The sequence below is a fragment of the Pelecanus crispus genome, chromosome 1, assembly GCF_030463565.1.
Source record: "Pelecanus crispus isolate bPelCri1 chromosome 1, bPelCri1.pri, whole genome shotgun sequence".
NCBI classification, from domain to species: Eukaryota; Metazoa; Chordata; class Aves; order Pelecaniformes; family Pelecanidae; genus Pelecanus; species Pelecanus crispus.
The window spans coordinates 205552743-205577991 of record NC_134643.1 but is presented as its reverse complement, the minus strand read 5'-3'; the positions used below and the strand labels follow the sequence as shown (position 1 = coordinate 205577991).

The window sequence follows — 25249 nt, the reverse complement described above, 5'->3', positions numbered from 1 at the left end:
CAGCAAAATATCTTAGTTGTACCAAATCAGCATTTTCTGACAAACTTATTTAATTCCTTAGGGTTTTTATTTCCATCATCTGCAATGTGTAAGGTTGCCACCTTGTAACACCCACTAGCACAACTACAAGAACAGGAGAATAATTAACTATGTCTGCCAGCCATTAGGTTTTATCTTGCAAAATAATCTCAATGCTAATGAAGAAGGGTTAAAGCCCTGTCTGAATTAATGAATTTTATATTTTTCCAGTGTTATATTCATGCCAGTTATCAGATTCCAGGAAGACTCATCTATTTAAATTGATGAGGAGGATATCAACAGCTAAATAAAATTTAAATAGAAGCTTAGAAATACATGCTTCCTTGACATGGTGAAGTGATTGGTAATTCTTATGGTTTGTGCACTTCTCTTCCACCCAAGCTAAGATTTCATTCTAAGGAATTGTGATTTCATCTAGAGCTCTTCTCAAAAAGCAGCATGTTTCATGCTTTCTTAGGACATCCTGAGGACTTTCCCCCAGCCCTCATGAAGTGACAGTCTTTCTAACAGTTGGCTCGGCAATGTATTCATTTTTAATGGTATCTCTTGATTTCACTCTTTTTCCTTTTACCATGTTTTATGTGGTTGCCCCCACTAATTTTTATTATCCTTTTCCCTTTACACCACATCTAATACTACATCTATACCATCTACACCATACTTTCTAATCATCCATTTCCCCTTCTCTTTCCTTCCCTCTGCCTGATTCTACATGTACTTTCACTTTTTCATCCCAATCTCATCAGGTCTTCCAGACAGAACACAGAAAAAACCAGTTGTCTTTTGTTTGCATGTATATTTGCATTTAATATGTTAACTGTGATAATATTAATATTTAAATAAGCATGCACATGCATGCATGCATATTCACCAGCCTGCAGCTCAAGAGGGGTCTTAAGAGTTTGTTTCTCTAGATGGAGTCCAAAGCCCTGACTTAGGGCATTCTACAGCCCAGAATTCTTTCCTGAGGGTAACTTCAGTCTGTTTTAATTCAAAGAGCAGCCAGAAAAGCCATACTGAGTAATATCCTAGGTATTAAAATATATTGCCTTGCTACATATTTACATGAAAGGTGCTTAGATATGTGAATCCTCTAAGCTGGAGAAGATCACTCAGCCTAAGGCCTCCCCAATTTCAGCCTCCTCTTCCCAATGAGTGCCTTCACAAAGCCAACAAACAGAAGGTGAGAGACTCCACCCTTGCTGCAGCTGGTGGTGTTGAGCTGCTTTTTGACACATCTCAAGGAGATGGCTCAAGCTTTTGTACTACTTCAGCTAGTTCCCTGATCCCAGTGAAGCTTAGGCAGGAGATGGTCACTGAGCTGGTGATACTGCAATGATACTGGTCCTCAGGAGAACAGAAATGGAGCTTCTTGGAGATCTTTTGGGTCCAATAGGGAGGCTCCTGGTGAGGTTGGGTGCTTGGCTATTATGGGGACAGTTTGGAGCTTGCAGTTTTGGACAAGTTCTTTTGGTAGGGCATATAGTGCTGAAAATAGAAAGATGCAGAGCAGGGTACTTATATGAAGCCTGCCTGCAGAGGGATGAGGCCCCTCTGTAAAGCAGCTCTGCACATGCTGAACAAGGAGAAATGTTACACCAACAATTTACCTGGTCTGCTGCCTGATTCAGTGCAGTTAGATGCATTTATCAAGTCAATATTCACACTGATGAAGAGGGCTTGCAAACCAAGTTTCCTGCCTTCTAGCCAGATACTCTGATCATCATCATGTTATTCTGCAAGACTTAGATACTGCTATGTCCTCTTCTGCCAGCAGCTGTGTTTGGAGGGTGTTATTGTGAGGAAACTGGTGATGTGAACACACAGTATTTAGGCACTTCATTAACTGCCTGACCTTGATTTTTTTTTACAATCTGAATTGCTCTCATGAACCTCAGCACATTGCACCTAGGTTGAAAATTGACTGTTGTGCTGTTATAGGCAACCTGAATTCCTAGTAAGTTAAATGTCCAGGATGTAAAACTCATGTAGGTCCTTATTTGTATTTCCTCTAAGCATTCAGTCTTGCTTCTATTTCACACTATAAATTCTCAGGGGAGGGCCAGCATCCGTTGCATGCTGCACTCTGTGCTGTGAATTCCAGTCTTGAAAATTACTTTATTATCATAGCTTTTCTTGCACAAATTAACTTAGAACCACAAAGAAAGAGTACATTGCAAGAGTGAAAACACTAGGTGCAAAGATGAAAAAGCAAGGTTAAAAGTAGGTGGTCTACAAAGAAAAATTAAAATAATGATTTGTGACAACAAAGCCATGGACTCTGATTTTCAGAGGGTACTGATATTAAGGTGGTGAGGCTACATAGTAGCCCCTTTACAGGAAGGGTGTTATGAACAGGTCAAGAATCTGCTGCCATGAACTTCATCTGGGTTCTGGATGTCTGGGCTTTAAGATGTATTTACCTCCAGCAGCACAACGCAAATAATCCTTTCGTACTGATGGCTTGTTTTGCCCCACCTATACATGTACCACACAGAGGTAATCACTGCTTCTTCCCTGTTGGGATGAAACTACTTTTATTTAAAGAGATAAACTATCTGATCCCATAGTTATTACCATTTTACATGCATAAATACCATTTTATATTCAGCAAGTCTGCCTAAAAATAGGGGGGAATCTTTGATGAAGCTACATGCCGGAATTCATGCTATGTATAGAATAGTCTAAAATAAATATGATTATTTAAGTCTGTAATATTTGCAAAGGTTTGTTGGTATTTTAATTATCTCTGTCAACTCTAATGGAAGTTATATTGTAAAAATCTTATTTACTTATTTTGTTGTCCCAAGTAGTTTAAAATTTCTCTGTCTTCAGACTTTTTAGATTTCATTCTAAGAATTTACAAGTGTACTTTTATATTACCTGTGTATTGTGTTGTTCCAATCAATACTGTAACAGTAGGACTGTATCTGTATTTTAATTGTCTCATTAATTGTTAATGTATGTTTTCGTACCTTAATTTCTGATATCAAAGTGGCCATATAAATCACTGTTGCTATTTTTTTTCTTACATTTGAACTTTTAAAATACAGTATTTTTCTTTTTTTTTGCAGGGCCTGAAGGAGCACTTTTTGAACACTCTGTAGAAACACCGCTTGTGAAGGCAGAAGCTTTTAAACAGCTTAGGTAAGAATTTATACATAAAAACATAAATCTAATAAGTAAATGGTTTTTGCTATAGATATTCACGTTTTTCTGAACAAGGGATTTTCAACCTTTACAGAACTACTAATAATTTTTTTCTATTTTATGTGAGAAATTATTGTTTTGAAGGAAAATTATACATTGCTCTGCAGTTTTGAAATATATTATGAATGATTTATTGCTGATGGTGAATATTTAAAGCCACATAAAATACTGTGGAAAGTTTTTCTGTAAACTTCTATTTTTCAATTTTGAAACACTTAAGTATGACCTTTTCTACAACAGAAGTTGCTTGTCTGCAGTAGGTATCGACCTGTAATTAGTCAAGATTTTTAGAAACTAGTATCAATTTGAGGAAACAGACTAATAAAAATTTGGAAATGTGCAAAGTTCTGTGTAACTAAAGAGCAGTTTGGGGGGAGAAAGTCATTATGAAGTACCTTGTATGTTTCAGAGCTCCTTAACTCTGGCATAGCATTTCTTTGTGCATTAGTCTATGTAATTTTGAGTATCCCAAATTTATAATATGTTGGTTATGATGAGGTAATGAACTCAATTTATGTTCTGTTCATCAACATGTTATGTTTCATGTTATAAGCCAGTTCAAAGAAAGATTTGAAATGAAAGAGCATCTCTAACAATTATACTTCTGTCCTTTCATACCTTGGCAGTCTGCTACTTTCTGTCATAATTTCTTTTCTTAGCGTTTCTTTTCCAACAGGGGTAACTATTAGAGAGCAGCAGAAGATGATTAAAGCTCTCAAGAGCACTGTCTGTATCTTGGTGACTGAATTTTCAAATTGAGAATGGCAAATGAGAGGGAGACTATTAAGATACTTCTTTTAATTTTCTCCTGGGTATTTAAGATTTACTTACAGTAAGATACCTTCTGCTTGCATTTGAAGACAGAATGAGCTCAAGACATTATTTTTTACCTGCTGATCTCCACTTTCAAAAACGTGTTTCTTCTACTGTGATAGAATTTGGATGTGCCAGACTTTGACAAAAATGTAGGATTCTGCATTGTAGTGAACATTGTCTGGTTTTGGAGGGAGTGGGTTCATTATGTTGTAAATTTGTCATTTCCTGTGATTATCTCAGTTTTGATAAAGTAGGACACTGAATTTTGGAATTACAAAACCAAGAAGCTCTCTGCAAATATTAATTGGATACGTATCATAGAATCACAGAATGGTTTGGGTTATATCAATTATTTTCTGTTAGTTTGCTTCAAATGCATCATCAATTAATAATATTTTAATAGGCTTAAAGCTAATAGTTTTGTCCTACAGCCATTATGCTATGTTACAATTTAAGTTCTTATCTGCACTTCATTTAAAAACAATTACACTGTTTCAGACTACATACAACTATTATTATAAATTTTTAATCCATTTTTGAAATAGGGTATCATTTGAAGGAAAACATTGAGATGTATTCAAAGTGTTTGCAAAGTTCTCCTGCATGGTTGAGCTTACCTCGTAGCTTATCTCTTTAGTGATTTTTACCATGTCAACTATAAACATGTGTTTTGGTCTAGAATGTTGCTATGTGTTAGCGGAGCTCGAGTGCAATAGTTAAAAATCCCATTCAGTTCTGTCTTCAATTAACTTAAAATAGTGGGAAGTACAGATTCTTCCAGAATTTACAGAAGTTATGCTAATAATTATTATAATGTCAAGGAAGTACCTATATGGCCACATCAACACTGACACTTCCAACTGACATTACTATCTGACATAAATCCAGAGCTGCTAAAGAGCTGTGCTAGAAACCGAGTTAGCTTAACCCTAAGAAAAACGCTGAATATCAGGGAATGAAGCTGTGCAATGAATACAGCGCTCACTCATGTCTTGGCTGGCCCTGAAGACCTGAAGCTTACCCAGAGCAGTTCAAAATGCCTCATTCCTTTAATTTTTTTTTTTTTTCCCCCTGTCTTTACCACCTGTAATCAGTGTCAAATCTGAAAGCAGAGATGGCAATGATTCCATGGAGGGCTTCTGGGGAAGATCAAGAAGTAAATGTATTTGTCTGCAGTGCAGATGCTAAGTTAAGATGTCAACAGAGAAGAGCAATTTACAAGGCTCATGCTGGAAAAAAGGTTCTTTTCAAGGGTAACCTTAAATGTCAGCGTAAACAAAATTCATGCATTCTGTTGTGAAGGTGCTGAGACAAGTTTACCAATGAATGGCAATTTTGTAATGCTTTATAAATATTCTGCTTCATTCCACACTGTTAAATATAGGAAGGTACCTACTGAAAAGCACTTCAATATGAAAATTTAAAATGCAATTTTAAGTATTACTTTTCTCTTTTAAATTTCAATATGCTTCCTTTCCAGATTAAGGTATTGAGTATCAAGTTATAGGTAATATTATTAATAATAAGCAAATAATAATAATTTATAATAAAAGCAAATAGTAATAATAATATCCTATTTGCTCTCCTCAAGCCTTATATCCACTCTTTCACCATCTATTCATCTTCTGCTATTTTTCCTCTATTTTTCCTTCAGTGGTTGTGCTATGCCATGTGAATGTAATATGCTGGGTGAACGTGATATAAAGTGCCACGGTATGCAGCATTAAATATAGGGAATACCACTTCAAGAAAACCCATCCGTTTACAAATGTAGTTGCATGTTTCAAGGAGCTGACTGGAAAGCTCTTAATGCTCATAACTTTTCAGCTTGGGTCATATGAACGAAGGCCACATTCATTCTCTGTCATTCAGATTTAGGGCAGTATAGCAAACAAAGCTGACACAAAAAAGCCTTCTGAATTACACATTCTGCTGGCTTTCCTGTCCAAATGCCTAATTTCAAGATAGACCGCTTTTTTGGAAACAAAGAGATAAGTGCGTTAGAACATATCTTTTTATAGCTAAGTAATGGAGACAGAGCAATGCAATTATACTGTGGTCAGTAACTGTCTTTTCATCCTGTAATTTGAAGGAAACATATAGAGTCCTTTTCAGTCTAATAGATTGAATTCATGACTCACCCCTAAAGAAAAAGACGTGCTTGCACTTACTTCCAACTGTTAGGAAGAATTCTAATAACAAAACCTACATTTCAGAATTGAAGCATTCCTATGTTTAAAATAAAATTGCTTACGTTTTAATTCCCTTCCTGGAGTTCTTATCTCTACTTAAGATACCTAGTTTCCATTTACAAAATTTGTTAAGGCTTTAGGACATAGCGGAGACCTAAAACCAGGGTTTCATGTGTAAGGAAGTGTCTGACAAACGTCTCAATGGCATGGTTACAGTCAAGAAGATTTGGATATATCCAGGAAATATCCTCCCCAGACAACCACCACTAGGGAGCTATTTGGTTAAAATTAGCCAATTGTAATTAGTGAGAATAGAAGTATGTCTGGACTCCTACTTCTCTCTGCAATTCAGTTGCCTGGTATAGTCAAGTGCCTACACAGCTTCCAGGTGCAGGAGTGCTGCTTTGACAGCAAACGCCAATCTATTGAGACATATCTCCTTTCCTTTGGCTGAACCTGTTCTTCTGTATGGCCATGGCACCACAGGAGAGCAGGCAAGAGGAAGCACTAGTCTTGTGTTTAGGGCATTCAGCCAAGAACAGGAGGAGACCAGGGGTTTGCAGTTACAATTTAAAAAGTAATCCTGGAAGAAGGACCAGATGAATGTCCTGACCATTAGGTCATCTCCTCTTTTATTTGCTCTGTTTCTTGCCGGATTATTTGGTTATGCAAAGACTGACATTCAACCCAGGGATGGCCATAATCCAGGTCTTTACTCCCACCAAGCTGTTTTGTAGTCTGGTAAATAGAGGTAACAGATATAGGTTTCTTTGCCCTCGAGATGAGGAGGGATTGCGCCAATGCTTCATAATTTCTTGCTGAATAGCAAAATCAATAGGATTGTATTATATGTAATATAACACTATATATATTATAATGTATATTGTATATATTATTTAGAATGTTATAAAAAGATGGAAAGTGTTACCTCTCCTATGATTTTCCGTGAGAGCAACCACAGCCCTTGTGCTTTGGTGTGTGTTTGGCATGTTGAGAACTTGCCTCAGTCAGGTCTCCTGAGGGCTTCCATGGACTTTAGCTGCCACCTCTAACTGGATCACAGCAAAGTTCTAATGGAAACAAAGTACCTTGCTTTCCAAAAGAAGGAATTTAAACAGAATTATAGAAGCCCATGTTCAGGGACATAACTTGTGACCCAAAATGTAGGTGAGAAATGTGTAACAGCAACTAATGGAACTAGCTGCTATAGACAGAGACATTTTTAGCAATTCCCTAAAAGCCAGCTTCTCCCCAGGTTCCATGTTAGATACTGGAAGTAGCGTCTTCTGATATTATCCAGAGTTTCATGCCAGCACACATACCCTTTTATCCCCAGTTATCTAATAACAATCTCTTTGTGAAAAACTAGTGTCTCAGTTTAGGCATTTTTCCAGTTTGATGCTAACACATTTTTCTGAAAATTTATAGCACTTCAGAATATTATTTAGCATATTATTCTATTCCTCCTATATTTCATGTCCTGGAATAACATATAACTCATACATAGTTTTGTCATTTTGATACTGTTCACTTCTTGTGATCTATACATCTTGCAGTTTTCTAAGGGAGAACAATGGATCAGCAAAGCTGTGTAAATCTCAAAACAATGTTTCGGAACTGAGCACTCGTATTTCCCAAACTAATGTAAATGTGCTTACAAAAGTGACAGCTTTCATTTATTAACTAACTGTATACTATGCATAAAGAATGTAATGCTCATAGATGAGTACTAGCTTTGTTCTTGTATTTGCCATAAATGGATGTCTGATAGCCAGCAGCTGTGCCTTCTGAGCGCAAATCCCATGGGAAATCACTTTTAGTACAGTCAGTTTGTGGTATTTTGCCAGTTCTTCAACTAAGGGTTTACATCCAAGTTCAAAAGTGACCCACGTCATTCCACCCTTCTTGCATTTGAAAAGCCCTCTAGCAGGAATGATGTCACTGTTCCAGACAGTCAGCATTTGTCAGACTGTGATTATAAATATATATGTAGTGTTATCATTTAACATTATTTAACAGCTTGTGGGTATATTCTGAAAAGATTTCAGTATTTCCTAGGGAAACAGACGTATTTTAAACAAATGTCTACTTTGGCATTGACCAAAACTTTAAATATATCATTTAAGAAGCATTGTTTCATATTTTAATGAAATACCTATATCCAACACTGAAAAGCACCAAAATATAGATTTACAAGCTTGTGACTTGTATGTTATAGAACACTGATAGTTTGAGGGCATGATTATATGCCTTCTAGGTTTTTGGTTAAGGTTAATTACTGTACTGACAGGTTGCTGGTATACCTCCCTATCTATATATTCAAAATAATATGTCCCCTTTAATTTTGACATCTGTTCTGTGGCATCCAATAGCTCCACTTTTCTTATGTCTTCTACTTCTCTCTGACTCTTTATGAAGGCTTACTTTTATCCTCTCCATTCCCCATTCATAACATCACTTCCTTTCATACTCAAAGTATAGATTTTCTAGGGTAAACCATATAAGAAGACAGAGAGAAAGACTGGAAACTGAAGTTGTGGGGGTTTATCGGTGTACAAATAGGAATTATGAAGGAAATCTAGAAAGAGATGTATAGAAGCCAACCAGCATAAAAACGTGCTAAATCATTGCTTTATTATGTTTGTAATACTAATGCTTACATTCTAAGTGCCTAAAAATACCATCTGACTAATTGAAGTACAGTGATATTTATTTGCATTCATTATGTAAATCAAAAGCCCAGTCAGTCAGAAGAGAATGAATTATGTAAGGAAAAGTAAGTCTACAGTTATGAGTCAGTATTTGTAAAACATTTCTGCTCCCTGACTGGTGAGGTATTTCTACCGCAATGTAATTTTATGAGCCCTGGCATTAATTTGCTAGATATAAATTTGCATTCATATACTTTACTGCATTCAGGTTAACTAAGAACACCATCAAATACTTCTTTTGGAAGCTTAAAGAATTCCTTTCCATTCACCTGATGGACTCAAATCTATGAAAAGGCATAGTTTAAAAGGACTGGATAGTACAGGACATCATGTTTATCAACTTTTCAGAAACATTTCTGACTCAGATATTTTAAAATACCTTATTAGCAACACCTTGGGTACTAGTCTTCTTTTAAGCAGGGATTTTTCTTGAAAATGTTAATCTTAAAGTGAAAAGAATTTTCCAAGTACAATCTGTATGCTCTGTCTTATGTTACTAGCTGTTTGTGTGTGCCCATCTTCTTGCAAAATCTTGTTCATTGCAATTTAGTTTACAAACTAGAGTGCTTCACCTGCAGGGCTTATATCTCGTTGTATGTATGACCTTAGGAGATAGACTTACCTCTGCTGATTAGATCATCCTCCCTTCTGTAACTCTGAGTCTGCAGAGGGAATCTGTCCTGCTCTCACAGAAGATGTCTCCCTCCTGAGGCCAGAGGGGCGTTTGGTGGCTGGTGGGAACAGAGTCTCAGGTCTCCTCGTGAGCCTGTGTTGGCAGTCAGCGCTGCTCTCCTGAGCATTTACGACACGTTTCCTGTTTCAAAGGACTGCCAGCCTCTGAAACCAGTGAGTGACAGTTTATCTCAGTAACAGAAGGAGAGGAAATCCATGCACCAGTTAGTGGCTTTTTTGCCAGGTAAGATCTCTCTGAGAACACATGCCAGGTTTCTGCCTGCTGTTGTAGCTGACTTTCCCCTAAGCCAGTCAGGTGGCTGATGTTCTTCCTAAAGCCTCGGTTTTTCAGAGATGTCACTTAACACATTAAAATCAATAGAGTTATTTCTCCCACTTGTACGGGACAAAGCCATTTACCTGTTTCCCATAGCTGCTTATGTCAGTAGTTGCAAAGGTGTAATGATTTCTAGACCTACGCTGTTGAACTGGGTACCTGACAATGTCAGACTGCTGGGTGAGATTGCTAAAGTGAACTTGTCATCAGTGATTAGAGCATACTCCACCAGAGCGCAAGCTACCGTGAAAATTTCATTAATGATTGTCGCAGTTACAGACACCTTGCAGATGACCACCTGGAGCTCTATTTGTAAGTATATGATTGTGCTGTCACTGGTCTAAGACACAATGTCGAGCTGGGTAGAGCATCCTTTACATTATTTTTCACCTACATACCTGTCTGCACGTATATCAAAGGAGCTGGGGGGCAGGCATGAAACAGGAGTCACCCACCATAAGGATGTGCATGTGGCAAACACTGGAAGAAGAAAGGGAAGCATTTCCTAATAACAGTAATTCTTCCAAGATACATTGTACCTGTGCACAGTCCCTGCTCACACCCTTTCCCCTCTCACTTGGCCTGTGTGTGCAGTTGTGATACTTCAGTTGTGTGGCACATTCGGCCACTGGACTAATGAATCACAAGAGGGAAGGGTGTGACCTGCTTGTCAGTGACGACCTCTTCACTAGAGTGGTTCTTTTCATCCAGAACAAGTGGACACTATGAACAGCACGTGCTGAAGAATTCCAGTTACTTGAAATCTTTCTATGATTCTGCATATTTGCTGTGGTTTAACCTGGCAGGCAGCTAAACACCACACAGCTGTTTGCTCACTCCCCCCCTCAGTGGGATGGGGGAGAGAATCGGGGAAAAAAAGGGTAAAATTCATGGGTTGAGATAAAGACAGTTTAATAGGACAGAAAAGAAAGGGAAAATAATAATAATAATAATAATAATGATAAAAGAATATACAAAACAAGTGATGCATATTGCAATTTATCACCCCCTGCTGACCGATGCCCAGCCAGTTCCCCAGCAGCAGTCACTGCCCCGCCGGCCAACTCCCCCCAGTTTCTATACTGAGCATGACGCCATATGGTATGGAATAGCCCTTTGGGCAGTTGGGGTCAGCTGTCCTGGCTGTGCCCCCTCCCAGCTTCTTGCTGTTAGGTCATGGGAAGCTGAAAAGTCCTTGACTAGCATAAGCAGTACTTAGCAACAACTAAAGCATCAGTGTGTTATCAACATTATTCTCATACTAAATCCAAAACACAGCACTATGCCAGCTACTAGGAAGAAAATTAATTCTATCCCAGCTGAAACCCGGACAATGTTAAAGAAAAATTTGCTTGAGGTATATAAAAGAAAGGCATGGCAAATTTCAACCTGGAAGATAATTTTATGAAAATAAAGACTCATAATGAAAATAGTAACCAGATTTTTAGAACAATGATGCAAAAATTGTTATTATATCAGTAAAATTTTATAATACAATAAGTTGTTTTATAATATCATTAAAGTCACGTGAAAAAGATAGCCATGCTGGAAACATCTGTGATGTGCCAGATTCAATCACAGTCACTGGGGCCTTGGCCATTTTTAATTACCTGGAGACTCAGCACATCATAAAATTGAGGTCATCACAGAGACCTCTTTTGAATTAGCTCTGCTTACTACTCTTTATCACAACTGTCAGTCTTGAGAGAAGCTTCTATTTTAATCATATCTCAGTTCTGATCTTTAGTCTTCATTCCTTCAACAGCTCTTCACTGAGTGACAGTGGACAAACAGGCAAAAACACCTCAATATTTAAGATGGATGAAGAACTAGTAAACCAATAACTGCACTGTAATAATAATATCTGTTATGTTTTTGAATAGGTTATAAATTTTGTTTTAAATCGCTTTTATAGTCTTTTCAAAGTACCATTAAAATTAGGCACTGCTTTATTCTCTTTTTAAGAGGACATGTAAGTGCATTTGTCCTAGAACTTTGAACATTTCTGTTATATTGCTTACATAAAATAAGTTCTGTTATCCAAAACCTTGGGAACTGGAAACATCTGTTATTCAAATCTGGCTTTGTAATTGTTCTTGTGCACAGACATCACCCCTAAGCCATAAGCCATGTTGGTGCCTGCTGTCCTTATGCTGAACAATCCCCTTGAATCCAGATTCTCATAACTGAGCTTTACTGGAATCATCTGTTGCCACTCATTTCAGATTTAGAACATAAATATGGAACAAATTTGGAGCACAGACTTTTTCAAGAAATAAAGATATGTTGAGAAAATTTTGTTTAAATTAAAGGAAAGGAAAATATACTGAAGAACATGCCAGCTGACATCTTCAAGAACAGCAAATACTCCCAACATTTAAGAATGCCACCCAAAAGGACTGGAGTGCCTCAGGGATCTGCCCTTTATGCTTGATCATTTTTAGCATAAGACAAGATAAGCTAAAAAAAACCCCAATAGACTCTTTTATTTAAAAATCAACCATACTTCCTATACATAGGGAGTAGGGTTAAAAAATAAAAACAAACAAAAAACCCCCTCATCTGTATCTGCCTAACACTTTGGCTGATCCTAAATTATTTCTTCATTGTCTGTGTGTGTGATTCAGCTGATAATTCACCACACACTTCTGGTTACCATTCAGCTCTCACATATTCAGGCTGCATTCATACAACAGAGTCCAAACCTAGAGGAGGTCTGTGTGCTCAGAATAAACAGATGCAACTCAGATGCTCATCCAGATTTAGAACTGCCCTCTCCCTACAAGCAGAAACACTCGTTCGCAATTCATTCATTCATTCCTTCACTGAAGTGGGAAGGGATCCTCCCACAAACCACCCAGACAGATGCATTTTCAGAGAGCCTAATGTAACTGAAGCATGGCTCCAGGGGTTTACAACTGCTCGGGCAGATAGTTCAGGTGGAATTGCTCTCAACTCATTTACACTGTAGCTATCTGCATCAGATCTCATCACCTCTTGGTGGAAAGCAAGGTACTGGTAGGTACTGTTAGGGCATGTTGCATCTTATCCTAACAGAGACATCTAAACGAGATCAGATTAATTATGCCCTTGGCAGTGCCTGTTTCTCTCTATTTTGAAGGGTGCACGGGTACTCCTTACATTTGTTTAGAGGGAACTACATTTGTTTAGAGGAATCACACACTTACCAACTATGCCATGTTTGGTTAAGCTCTGAAGAAATGAAATGAGAAATAAGGCCATGCACTGCGCTGGGGAATGTTCAAATCCCAGAGTTAAGCTTTTCCACTTGTAACCCTGTATTCCATAAATGCACCTAAATTATTAATCATAGTTTATATAACCTTGTAACTCGGATTAGCAAATGCAGCCAATTACTGGCTCTTGTTTGATATCAGGCACAAGGTAATGAGTCCTTCCAAGCTAATAATTAGCTTGGAGGCCCTGGCCATTGCTAGGCCTTTATCTTTTCAGGAAAGTCATGACACCATCATATTTACCTAAAAGAAGTGTCTTTTCTTTCTGAGTTGATAAAAATCCATAGTTGTCTTATACTCACTAAAGACTTTGAGAATTTCAAAATACACTCTTAATGTTTTCAGTGCTATATATATATATATCCCTTACATTATTATTTACTATTACTATGTATCTTTATTGTCTTCTACAGCTGTTCCATTGACTCCAGCAATTCTTGTTCTGAGAGTTGTTCTGGTTTTCTGTACTGCTCTGCACCACTCATCTCCAATGTCTTCCTGTAATTTACTTCTTTTTTCAATCTTACAAATCTGAAAATTTGTATCAGGAAAACAGCACAATCTCTCTTTTCTTATATTCTTGGATCATCAGATTGCCCACAGCCTGAAGCTGAAGAAAGGATGAAAACCTTATATTGTTTGTGCTTTTCTTTCATGGAGTTCTTAACAAATAAGTCATTAGAGGAACACAATCCAGTCTGGTTTCTTGGGTCCTTCATCTCTGATGATGCAATACTTAAAATTTAGGCACCCTGTTTCAGTAGTACAAGTAAGAGACTTGACTCCATATCCAAGCTGTTTGAGTTGTAAGATTGTACTCAGTCCATGGATAAAATCATTTAAATATAAATACATGGATAAATGGATAAATTTATCTATGGACAAATTAATTTATCCATAGAATCTGATTAATTTCTATCCAGTGATTGTCTAATGTGAAACACACAGAGTCTAAAAATCCATTACTGCAGCAGCTCAAGATTCTATAAGGTCATTATAAGACTGTTTTAGCTTTAGAAAATGCATTCCCTATAGGTGAGCTATGCTTAGTTGAGCCTAGTGAGTATTTGTGATCTGAATTCTTTGTTTCTTCATTCCACCACCAAGTGGCTTTTCATGGAAATATTGACTCCACTGGTATCAATGGGGTTTTGTCATTTCACTGTGGCTCCCCTTCATTCCAGCCAAGCCCAATAAGCCCAGCTGTGTCATGTATAAGCCCAGCTGTCATCACAGGGCCTTCCTGAGAGTTGGCAGAAAGGGAAATATGAAAGTGGTCCAATGGTCTTTTTTTCCTCTCCAGAGTTGAGAACTCAACCCTGGAGTAGTCAAGTAATGAAGTACTCCTAGCTCTTACCAACACAGACATCTGGGAGGGGAATCTAATAAACTTTGTGCTCTCCAGAAAATCTAGCTATAAAGGTAACAGCAGCTTTTTAAAAGGTATCTCTTTGATATCCATTACAGATTTGAGAGTTTATTTTTTAAGCTTAGTAACCGTACATTATTAACACTTTACACCTTGTTACCAGTCAAAAACAATTGAGTTAATCTTATTTTTATTTTCCAAAAGGAGTTATTTTTTTAAAAGAAAGAATCCTGCAGCAATCTTATACACACCATACAAAAGTCCTGTACTGCTATTAGTAGCCCTCTTGTAACAACTGTTAGTGTGTCACACATTAAGGCTGTCAGTATATGTGCGTATGTAAATGTCGAGAACATTATTGTCCCCAGAAAGTAGGGTAACATAAAAAGTAGAGCCTACTACATCCTTGTGTAATTATTTCAGAGTAGCTCTGCTGCTATTGAAGTATTTGGGATGTTTCAGTGCATTACAGTGTCCATTTGTGTCTATTTTTTAGAGGTCAGAGATGTTACAAACTGCCAGCAAAGCCCAGTACATTTTGAGACTTTCCCAAGTCATTGGAGACAAAATGATAGACCTTCCAAAATGACATTTTCATTAATGCATTTAAGCAATAAGCAGAAGAGAGTCAAGAAAAGTTATTTTTAAAATCAAATTACAACAAATTGGTCCATTGTTTTATAGTCTCTAAATTGCAACATAGTGCCACTGAAGATTTTTAAAAAAAGCTTCAGAATTACTAGAAAACTGAGGCACTTTATGTACAGCTGCTTCACTCCAGCCAAATAATTTTTCCTTAATGCAGTTCCTATGTATGTACACTTGCCTCTAAACAGACACGCTCACAGTATGTTTCTCTGAATTCAGTTGTACCCTATTTATTTTCTTCTGATATTATCAGACAACTTTTCTGTATTTTCACAAGATGCTAGTGATCTTTTTTATTACTGGTGCACTAACTTTATTTTGGAGAGGTATTAGCCTTGTCATACTTAAGTTGAAAGTACAGTTCTAATATTAAGCTGTATCTTGTGCTAATATAAGTTTTCCTGTAAATTTGTCAAAGCCAGATGAAATAGACAGATGCACTTGGAAGAAACTGCAGAAAAGGTCTTTTGTTATTCAATTTTGATTCATTAAAAATATACTGGTTTGCATATTACATTTTATTGTGGCATAAATAACAGACTAACTTGAGATTCAGTGTAAGGGAGCTGTAGATATTGACAGTAGTCTTACTGAAACAGAATATGTGTCCTAATGCAGGCAACTCCCAGGAGCGATAACCCTTGGAAAACAGTTTCTCTGAACTAAGCTACAAAAATTGGGATGATGTTATATAACCATTGACCAACTAATGGACTTGACAGGGGAAAATGGATGTTGCTTTTCAGTCAAATTTTTTCATTATAGTACATTTAGTTTAATTCAGTGAAGCTCAGACTTAGAATATCAAAGTGAGTGGAAGAAATATGGAAGACAGCATCATCCAGGTAGGAAGCAATTATTCCACCGTTAAATGAAGAAATTCAATATGTGTGATGCAGAACGGGACATTTTAGAAAGAAAAAATCAGTCAGCATTTGAAAGATTTACAGTAGTTATGTCAAATCAGAATTTTGTGCCAAGGCTTGACTAAGTAACTGCTATGTTTCCATTACTGTGCAGAAACTGATCAGGGAAGAAGATGTAATGAGTCATTAGTATTTTGCATTTTTTTGACATTCAAAAAGAGCTATCAGAGTGTATTGTTGAATATTAATACTTCCGTGTCCTTAAGATATACACCGTTTTTGGAACATGCTGTGAAACTCATCTTTCCTGTTTGCAAGAAGATGTAATTTTAGGAGCCATTCCAAAGAAAATAATTTTACAAAACAAAACAGAAATGAGACATGTACCGAGACTGAGATCTCAGTCCTGTTGTTTTGTCCTTCTTTGCCTTTGGACCTGCTGGCAAACAACCAAAAGCCACAAGGCAGAACACCAAGATCCATAGATTTGGGTAATCATATTCGTCTTGCTACATCCTGATCACCCTCCACACTTGCCTGACCTCAAGACAGCAAGCTGCTGCGAGATAAGTGAATATGGGTGGGAATTGGCAGCTGGCATTAGTGTGTGCCTGCTGCTCACTATCTACCTTTGCAACTCCAGCTTAGTTTTGCTCAGCTCGTGTCAACAGGAATCCAGCTTCCTCATAAAGAGAGAATATAGTTTGAAATTCCATGTATTGGACCGTAAATAAATGCTGACAATCTCTTTTTCCTGTGTAACTAGTGCATGCTCTGGGTATGGTTTACTCTCTTACAATGTGTAGCTGCATTGCCAGTGAATTAGACTGCTTTCAGACTAATCAAAAAGACAACATACTCCTATTGCCTTTTAAAGGTTAACATGCATGCAAAGACCAGAGCTGAAAGCAGACACCTACAGAGAACCAAGGCCAATTAAGCCCACAGAATCCTCTAGGTTGCTTTTTTTGACTTTCAAGACATTAGTTCCTTGACTGGTTAAAGATTCTCCTTTTCCCACTTTTTTCCTCATGGGTTTTTTTTCCTTCATTTCTTACCTTTTCTATTCTTCCTCTGCTCCACAACCTCCAATCACTGCCTAATTTGATTTCTGTTCCCTTTTCACCTTTCCGAAGTCAGACTTGAACTCACAGGCAGGCATTCATGGCAAGACTCCTTTCTGCACACCAGAGGCATATGAGGGTTTCTTCCTTACTTAACAATGTGAAAAAGTTGGTTTGGTTATGTGCCAACAGCATCTCATGCTCTATGCCCCATTTTCACAGCCTGTCCTGTATGCAAGCTCAGTGCTTCTGCGTCTTTATAGACCGTAATAAGACCTGTAGCCATTGCTCTCCTGACTCTTCTTGTTTCTCTCAAAGAAATAAAGTAGGAATTAAAAGTCTCATATGTATTCATAATCTCAGGAAAAGATGAGCCTAGTCTTGGAAGTACACATGCACAGGCACAGTTGCTCAGTGCTTACTCTCACAGGAATGCAGGCTTGCAGGATCAGATCTCCAGTGCCATAACTGTCAACCTTATTGAACTCACTGTAATGGCTTTATTTGGCCGTGAATCAGGTTAGTCAAAGCACTTCATTTTTTTCAAATGTTTTCTAACTCTGAGAAGTCAAAGAGATTGTTTGCTGGGAGGTGGGTCAAACAGCTGTGTACTCAGAAGAGAAGAGTGGGAGACATCCTTACCAGGTTTGATTTTACCATCTTCATGAAAGGTCAAGGGAAACAAGAACAATATGCAAATACACACCAGTGGAGAAAGTACCATTATTCCAGCTTGAGCTCTTCTGAGTTACATTTTCTGTATCTCCTTTATTTTCTTCATATTCTTCAATCTTTTCTCTAATACTGTATTTCCTGTGCATACTCCCATATCAATGCCTAGGAACAAGTGTGAAGCAGTATCTTTGGTCCTACAAAGACTAAATGGCAGAAAGAAAGGGGCGTGGGATCTTTCACTGTCTTCTACCCCCTCATATGACTTTCTTCTTAAATCAAGCCTTAATATGGATATTTATTTGGCCCTTTTGCATGGATCCTTTTATTTTAATTATACTAAAGCACTATGGGAGGAAGACTGAGCATATTAGAGAAGTGGAAGTGATGGATTTGTATATTTTATGAACTCTCATAAAAATCAATACTAGAAAGCTTTGTGAAAAACTTTTAATGAAAAGGCCTTATGAACTAGATAACATTTAGGTTCTGCCTGGACCCACCTCATGTTCTTTCACTGTTTAAAAGGGCTTCACAAAAAAAACCCCACCATACAGGTGCGCACCAGACCAACATCTTGTTAATGATCTAAACAAACATACTGCTGTGAAATAATCTGATATAATCTCTTTTACTGATACAAGAACATTTAAGTCAAATACTTAATACACTATACACTGCTAAATTCTTTACTATACCTTTAACACTTTAGTGCCAGGTTTATGGTAAAATCGTTCAGGCTATTTTAACCAAAAAGCAAGGGGAAAAAAAGGGAGTTAGCTGTATGTATGTATGTATGGGTTGCACCACAATTTTAGAGGCAGTGTCCATCTACCTGTCCAGTCCACTTACAGTAACCCTGGTCTTCCTCAGGTAGGTGCTGGGAGGAATGCGTACATTTGGGGAACTTTTATCTAAAGTCATACCCCAGGAATTCTGTCCCCATTGAATTCAGGAGAGGTACTGACTCGTAAGATGGAAAGGACAAAAAGTGGCCAGAAGGAAGGAATAAACTATTCCCCAAATTCATAAAAGCAAGCTGGTTCCTCTGTCCTGCTCTAAACGTCAAGCAATCCCACACTGCGGTAGGAAACTTGGGCTCCAGAAGACTCTGGTACTCTTTCTGCAGTACTAAAACCAGCTTTCTAATGCATTGTGGTACTTCTAAGATCAGTAAGGTATCCTTCTATCTCCTGCCAGAACAGGATGAAAGAAGAGATCGATATTCCTGCAGCATGCACTGGCTGAGAAAGGACATTCAAAGTCAGGGTTCAACTCAGCTGCTTCTTTACCACAAGCACAGCCAGCTGTCACTCCTCTCACGTCATCCCTAAACACAGCCAACTGAGCAATTTCTGGTGATCTGGTATCTCCATGAGTTAGCAACATGCTTATAGGAAAGGGTGGGAATCTCCAAGCCTGTTAGTTGTTAGGACGGTTTCAGATCCAGAGCCTGCAGAGATTGCACAGATTCCCTCAGAAGACTTTCTCACAGTCCTTCATAAATTATTCTGCACACCTCAGCACCAGATTTCCTTGGCATCCGGCCAAGACAATATAGTCAACTTCTGGAACTATCTTACCAACAAGGAAGAAGACAGTGATAAAAATATTGTCTTCCTTGTAACAGGTTGCTTTAGTTGCAATGGACTGCTGTGCTCTCCTGGAGAATGCCTAATATGCTCCAACCTTTCTGGGTGTCCAGTCTTCAGGGTCAGGCAACAGCTAGTCCAGACTACTCAGAACACATATAATGGGCGTGTCAGGTCCTTGGCATCAAATGTTGTGCCGTCCCGATCAATTCCTCTTGCACCACACCACTTGCTAACAGACCCCTGGCATAGCTACCCCAGTACCTAGAAGCTACTCCTAAGTACAGAATCCATCTTCCTAAATGAGATACAGGCTCTGACAGATGTCTCATTTAGGACAGAACATTACATAGATTAATTCCTCTAGATTATAAAGATCCTCACTCCGTTCTGTTAAATGTAATTTATATGCCTGTAATTTTTGAAAAAGATGAAGTGACTGGTAACAATATATTCCCTCATCATTCTACTGCCTGAATTCAAACAAACACTAAAAAAGGACCAAAAACTCATAAGACAATCAACTTCTGTCCTCTGAGTGTCCATGCACTCTCCAGCATTTGCAAGCAAATTGAATTCTTGTTTTGCCAAGACTTTTGAGGGATGCACATCAAAAATTTGCCCAGTCCAGCCTACTGTCTTCCTCCTTTAATAAAAGGGAGGGAATAGATCTTGAAACTTTCTTATCAGCCGTTATCTGCACACAGTCATGTATCTTCTTTGTGACTGACCAAATCATTCACAGTGCAGGGCAACTTCCTCCTGTCATCTGTTCACTGATATATTAAAAAAAAGAGCACATTTCACTTTATTCCTGTCTATTTAAAACACCACCAGTGTTAATAATTGCAGTGCTCTATTCATATCTTTCTGAGACACCCTGAGTTCATGCAAGTATCTCCATCAGTCAGCTCTTCTGCTCGGGCAGTTCTGTGGTCCCCAGACCCTTAAGCATACAGGAGAAGTTCAAACCTGCCTACCAGTGACAAACTGGAAGTGCCTCAAGGCCAGGACCACTGAAGAATTTTAGGTGACTTTAAGGTCAATGTCTAAGGGGCTGAGGAAGTCACATGTCTTCAGGACCAAGTAGGGACTGAGAAGGGGCATTCAAAGTCAAGGTTCAGCTTAGTCATGTCATTTCTACAGTAGGTGCCTGTTTGCCTTTTATTACATCTGGGCTCAGGGCACTGAACCTTTGAATACTGTATGAAGAAATGTATCATTAGAGTTACTGAATGTCGCCTTTGCTAAAATCTCACACATAATTGTTCCAGAAGGCTTTAAAATCACTGCTTAAGCTTCACTGCAGTTTCCATTGCCAGGAAGGTCCAATGACTTAATTAGGTAAATCTGCCCTTAGTTAATCTAGAAATAGAACCTGTATAAACAGCAGAAATTTAGCGTTGTGATTAATACAACAAATGTAATTCTGCCATGTAACTTAAATTATAAGTCAGTCATATCATAAATCTGTAAATGCTTCCGAAGTCTGTAGGCTTCTTGCCAGCATTAATTTTGGTAGAAAGAAAGAAATATCTCTCTAGTGTTTGATTGCTTTTCAAACTCCAGGTCTGATACGCTTTTCAAAAATCTGTCCCAGTCTGGCTTCTTGTAATATTCAATAGAGATTAAAAAATAAAAATTTATGCCTACGTATAGATTATTACATAGATGAAATACTTTACAGAAAAATATGAGCTATTTCAATGTTTATAGCTTTTTGCTAAAACAAACAAAGGCAACAGTTATATTCAACTACCTTGACACTGACCTAGGAAAATATATTAAACTTTAAATATTAAAAATACAAACTTGGATTAATTTTTCATTATATAATGCCTACAAATATGCATTGGAAAATAGTCCCATGAAGCAGACCTCCCATGTAAATCACTCAGGGAAAAACTGATTTCCAATTTCATAAAAGTGTAAATCTAAGAATCTAAACCAAAAAGTCATAGAAAAGTTGTTAAATCACAAACACTGCTTAATAAAAATTACTAATATTATGTTAGATGGCTGATGCAGAACAGACTCGTACTCATGCCCTTGTACTCAGCATGGTCATGACAGAAGTTTGTGCCATCTCAGAGTCATGGGGTAAGGCATCAAGCTATTTTATGGATATGGTCTTAATATGCAACCATGATGCAGTTATCCATTGTTAGGAATTTAAATTATCAATCTGGAGTTTAAACTAATTGAAGGTGACTAACCCAGGAGATGTTGGGCGGAGGCAGATCATAGAAACACAAAGTCATAGCATGGTTTGGGTTGGAAGGGACCTTTGAAGATCAAAGAAGATAGAATCTCCTGTTACCTCTGGCCAGCAGTGATAAGCCAATTTTACCTGAGTTATTTTCGGTTTGCGGTATAAAAAATGAAGTTTCAGTGACTGTGCTTGACTGTGCTCGTAATATCATGCGTTTAGGTTTTAAGATATCAGCTGGATTTAGCTTCTTCAGAACTCTAAGATACAACTGAAGTTTCTCACAAGCACAAACTGACTGCTTTTAAAGTCTAATTTTAATGAAGTAACTGCAAAAAAAGGAAGAACTGAAGCAGTCTGAGTAAATGAAACCCATCAGACAGCTACATCAGGATCGTGTGTGAAATGGTTTCATTCCTTTGGCAGTCAAGTGTCTAGACTCACTGTCTGACACATACCTGGTAAAGGAGCTCCTGGGGCACAGTCCTGCACTCATCCAGATCAGTGACTGTTGAGCGTGCATGGAGCCAACACAGCATCTGCTGGGTGTGCATGCAGGTATGCGTGCACACACACCACACACCGCGCCGCCCCCCCCCGCCCATGTTTCCAGAAGACACAGTGGGTGAGCACATGCAGACCTGGGAATGGGGACACATGCCTCAGTTCTGCATTATGGATGAAGCCCACATTATTTTGTATGTGTCCAGGGAACGGATAGAATAGAGAAGGTAACATGGATGTAAAGTCAGCTGGGACTGTTGATTCATTTTCTCTGGCCTTAATATTCACCTGTTTAATGTTGGCTGATAGTGTAAAAATCAGGCTAGTGTCATCAGGAAGGGTGAGACGATATTTAGAAACAAAACTCAGTAGGTATCAACTCTGATCCTGTGGTGTTTCCAGTGCCTCCAAATGAAGCAGTTCTAGGTAATCATCAAAACAAGTAATGTAATCACTAGCTCGTTGCTGAGCTTGGGCTTTTTCTTTCCTTCTCATGATTTTTAATTAGTACTTCTATCCCTGCTACTTATTGTGGAAATGATACCAAAATTCTGAAGAAACAAAGCCTTAACTCTTTTGAAAATAAAAATCATTAATCCTGCACTGCTGACCCAACAAGGTGATTATTCAGCTCATACAGTACCTTCCTGCCATCTTGTGGCACTGTAGGGTTTGCAACTTTCTGTTATATTGCATAATTTTTATTTCAAATGAAGTTACTGGTTTTTAAGTTTCAGATGCCATCGAGTTAAACAACAGACATGCACACTGACTGAAATCTTGGTCCAACTGGTAGCAGTGTCAAAACACTAGTTGATTGAAAACTTCCAGACTGCACCAATTGTATTAATTTCAATATCTTATTATGTCAAAAATGAAAATAAATTCAAACTAAAGAATGTAAGAATGGGTTTCAGTTTTAAAGAATAAATTACTATTATACTGAAATAATCAGAAGTTATCTCTGAAATAATACTTGCATTTGTATTAGGAATTCATCTATGTTTTTCATTTGGGATACTTTGGTGTTTTTAAATAGCTACCCCCTTTTTCAAGTCTGCCTGAAGAAAAAAGAAGCTGCATCTTTTATATGACTTCAGGCGACACCCTTCAAGTGCTTGTTCGAAGTTTACTTATTTTTCCAAAATAAAGGAACTTGAGAATGTGCTACTGTCAGATTTCCTGCTCATGCTTTCAGGCTGGAATCACCGACTCGATCTTTGAGCATGGATGCACCGCGAGGAATTAATATCAAAGCGCAAGCTGGGAATATTGAAGCTCTTTCCCAGATGGATATCAAACTGCACAGCAGTGATGGTGTGGTGAGTACAAGCCCTTCTGTTTCCATAACTATGCTTGATCTTGCTGTCTGAATATAACTAATAAATTCAAGTCTTTTTTCAAGTTCTGTTAATTTAATTCCTCAGATTTTAGCAGACAGGATATTAAAATTAATGGTGCCAATCATAAGACTTTTATTTATGGGTCAGATTAAATAATATTACCGATTGACATAATGTTGTATTAGCTTAGAGAAATGCTTTCTAATAAAACTCTGATCATGCTCAGCTCCCCATTAGCACAGTGATCCCCAGGCACCCCAGCGGCGTCCTTGGCCCAGAAGTAGACACTCAGCCCCAGAATTACTAAATTAAGGAGTGAAGCTCTGCAGACATCATTAAGAGCTGCCCCGTCAGCAACAGCACACGACATGCAGCAGCCTATTTAGCCCCTCTGTGAGGCTTCCTTCACAGGGGAAACTCCAGACCAACCTGTTTGTCCATCCATCCGTAACCATCTGGCATAGCCCAGCTGGCACGGCTGCAAGGCTTCAGCACTCAGGCCAGCACAGACCTGGGTCCACTGGCAGCCACAGCACCCACGCCCCCGCTATCCAGTGTACAGGCAGGGGCCCCGTCTCTTATCACAGAATCATAGAATGGTTTGGGTTGGAAGGAACCTTAAAGATCATCTAGTTCCACCCCGCTGCCATGGGCAGGGATACCTTGGACTAGATCAGGTTGCTGAAGCCCCATCCAACCTGGCCTTGAACACTTCCAGGGAGGGTGCATCCACAACTCTGGGCAACCTGTTCCAGTCTCTCACCACCCTCACAGTAAAGAATTTTTTCCTAATACCTAATCTAACTCTACCCTCTTTCAGTTTAAAACCATTAACCCTTGTCCTATCACTACACTCCCTGATAAAGAGTCCCTCCCATCTTTCCTGTAGGCCCCCTTTAAGTACTGAAAGGCTGCAATAATGTCTCCCTGGAGCCTTCTCTTCTCCAGGCTGAAACAACCCCAGATCTCTCAGCCCGTCCTCATCGGGGAGGTGCTCCAGCCCCTGATCGTCCTCTTGGCCCTCGTCTGGATTCATTCAAGCGGATCCATGTCTGTCTTATGCTGGGGCCCCAGAGCTGGACACAGTACTGTAGGTGGGGTCTCACGAGAGCAGGGAAGGGGGGCAGAATCACCTCCCTCGACCTGCTGGCCACGCTTCTTTTGGTGCAGCCCAGGATGCCATTGGCTTTTGGGGCTGCAAGCACAGCTTGCCAGCTCGTGTTCAGTTTTTCACCCACCAGTACCCCCAAGTCCTGTTCCGCAGGGCTGCTCTCAATCCACTTGTCACTCAGCCTCTATCCATGTTGGGGATTGCCCTGACCCAGGTGCAGCACCTGGCACTTGGCCTTCTTGAAATTCATGAGGGCTCTGCTAAGGAAGAGGACGGGCACCAGCTTATCCCTCTCCCGTGTTCCAGTGTCTGCCAAGAGCCTAGGCCTCAGAGCAGCTTTGTATATAACAAGTCTGGGTAGAAGGCTATTCTGAAACCACTGCTGAGACAAAGTCAAGTTGGTTTATGGCATGCTATTGCATTATCTCTAACGAGCCCATTTGTCCTGCTTTCTCCCATGCAGCTTTTGCTCGATGCTGAAACTGTGCGACTGCCCAAATTGCCTGAGGGTACAAGGGGTGGATCTCCTATTTCTCAGGGGCTTTATGAAATCTGCGTGTGTCCGGACGGAAAGCTCTACTTGTCAGTGGCTGGCGTGGGCTCCACTTGCCAAGAATACAGCCGTGTCTGCCAGTGA

The 25249-nt window shown here is 38.8% G+C and overlaps 1 protein-coding gene across 1 annotated transcript in view; it reads left to right on the top strand.

Moving 5' to 3' along the window:
- SGCG (sarcoglycan gamma) overlaps positions 1-25249 on the top strand; it is a 70806-nt gene extending 45557 nt beyond the window's left edge. The window contains exons 5-7 of the mRNA XM_009487771.2: positions 3114-3186; positions 23357-23480; positions 25076-25249. Coding sequence (XP_009486046.1) covers positions 3114-3186; positions 23357-23480; positions 25076-25249 — 371 coding nt within the window. The remainder of the gene's footprint in view (positions 1-3113; positions 3187-23356; positions 23481-25075) is intronic.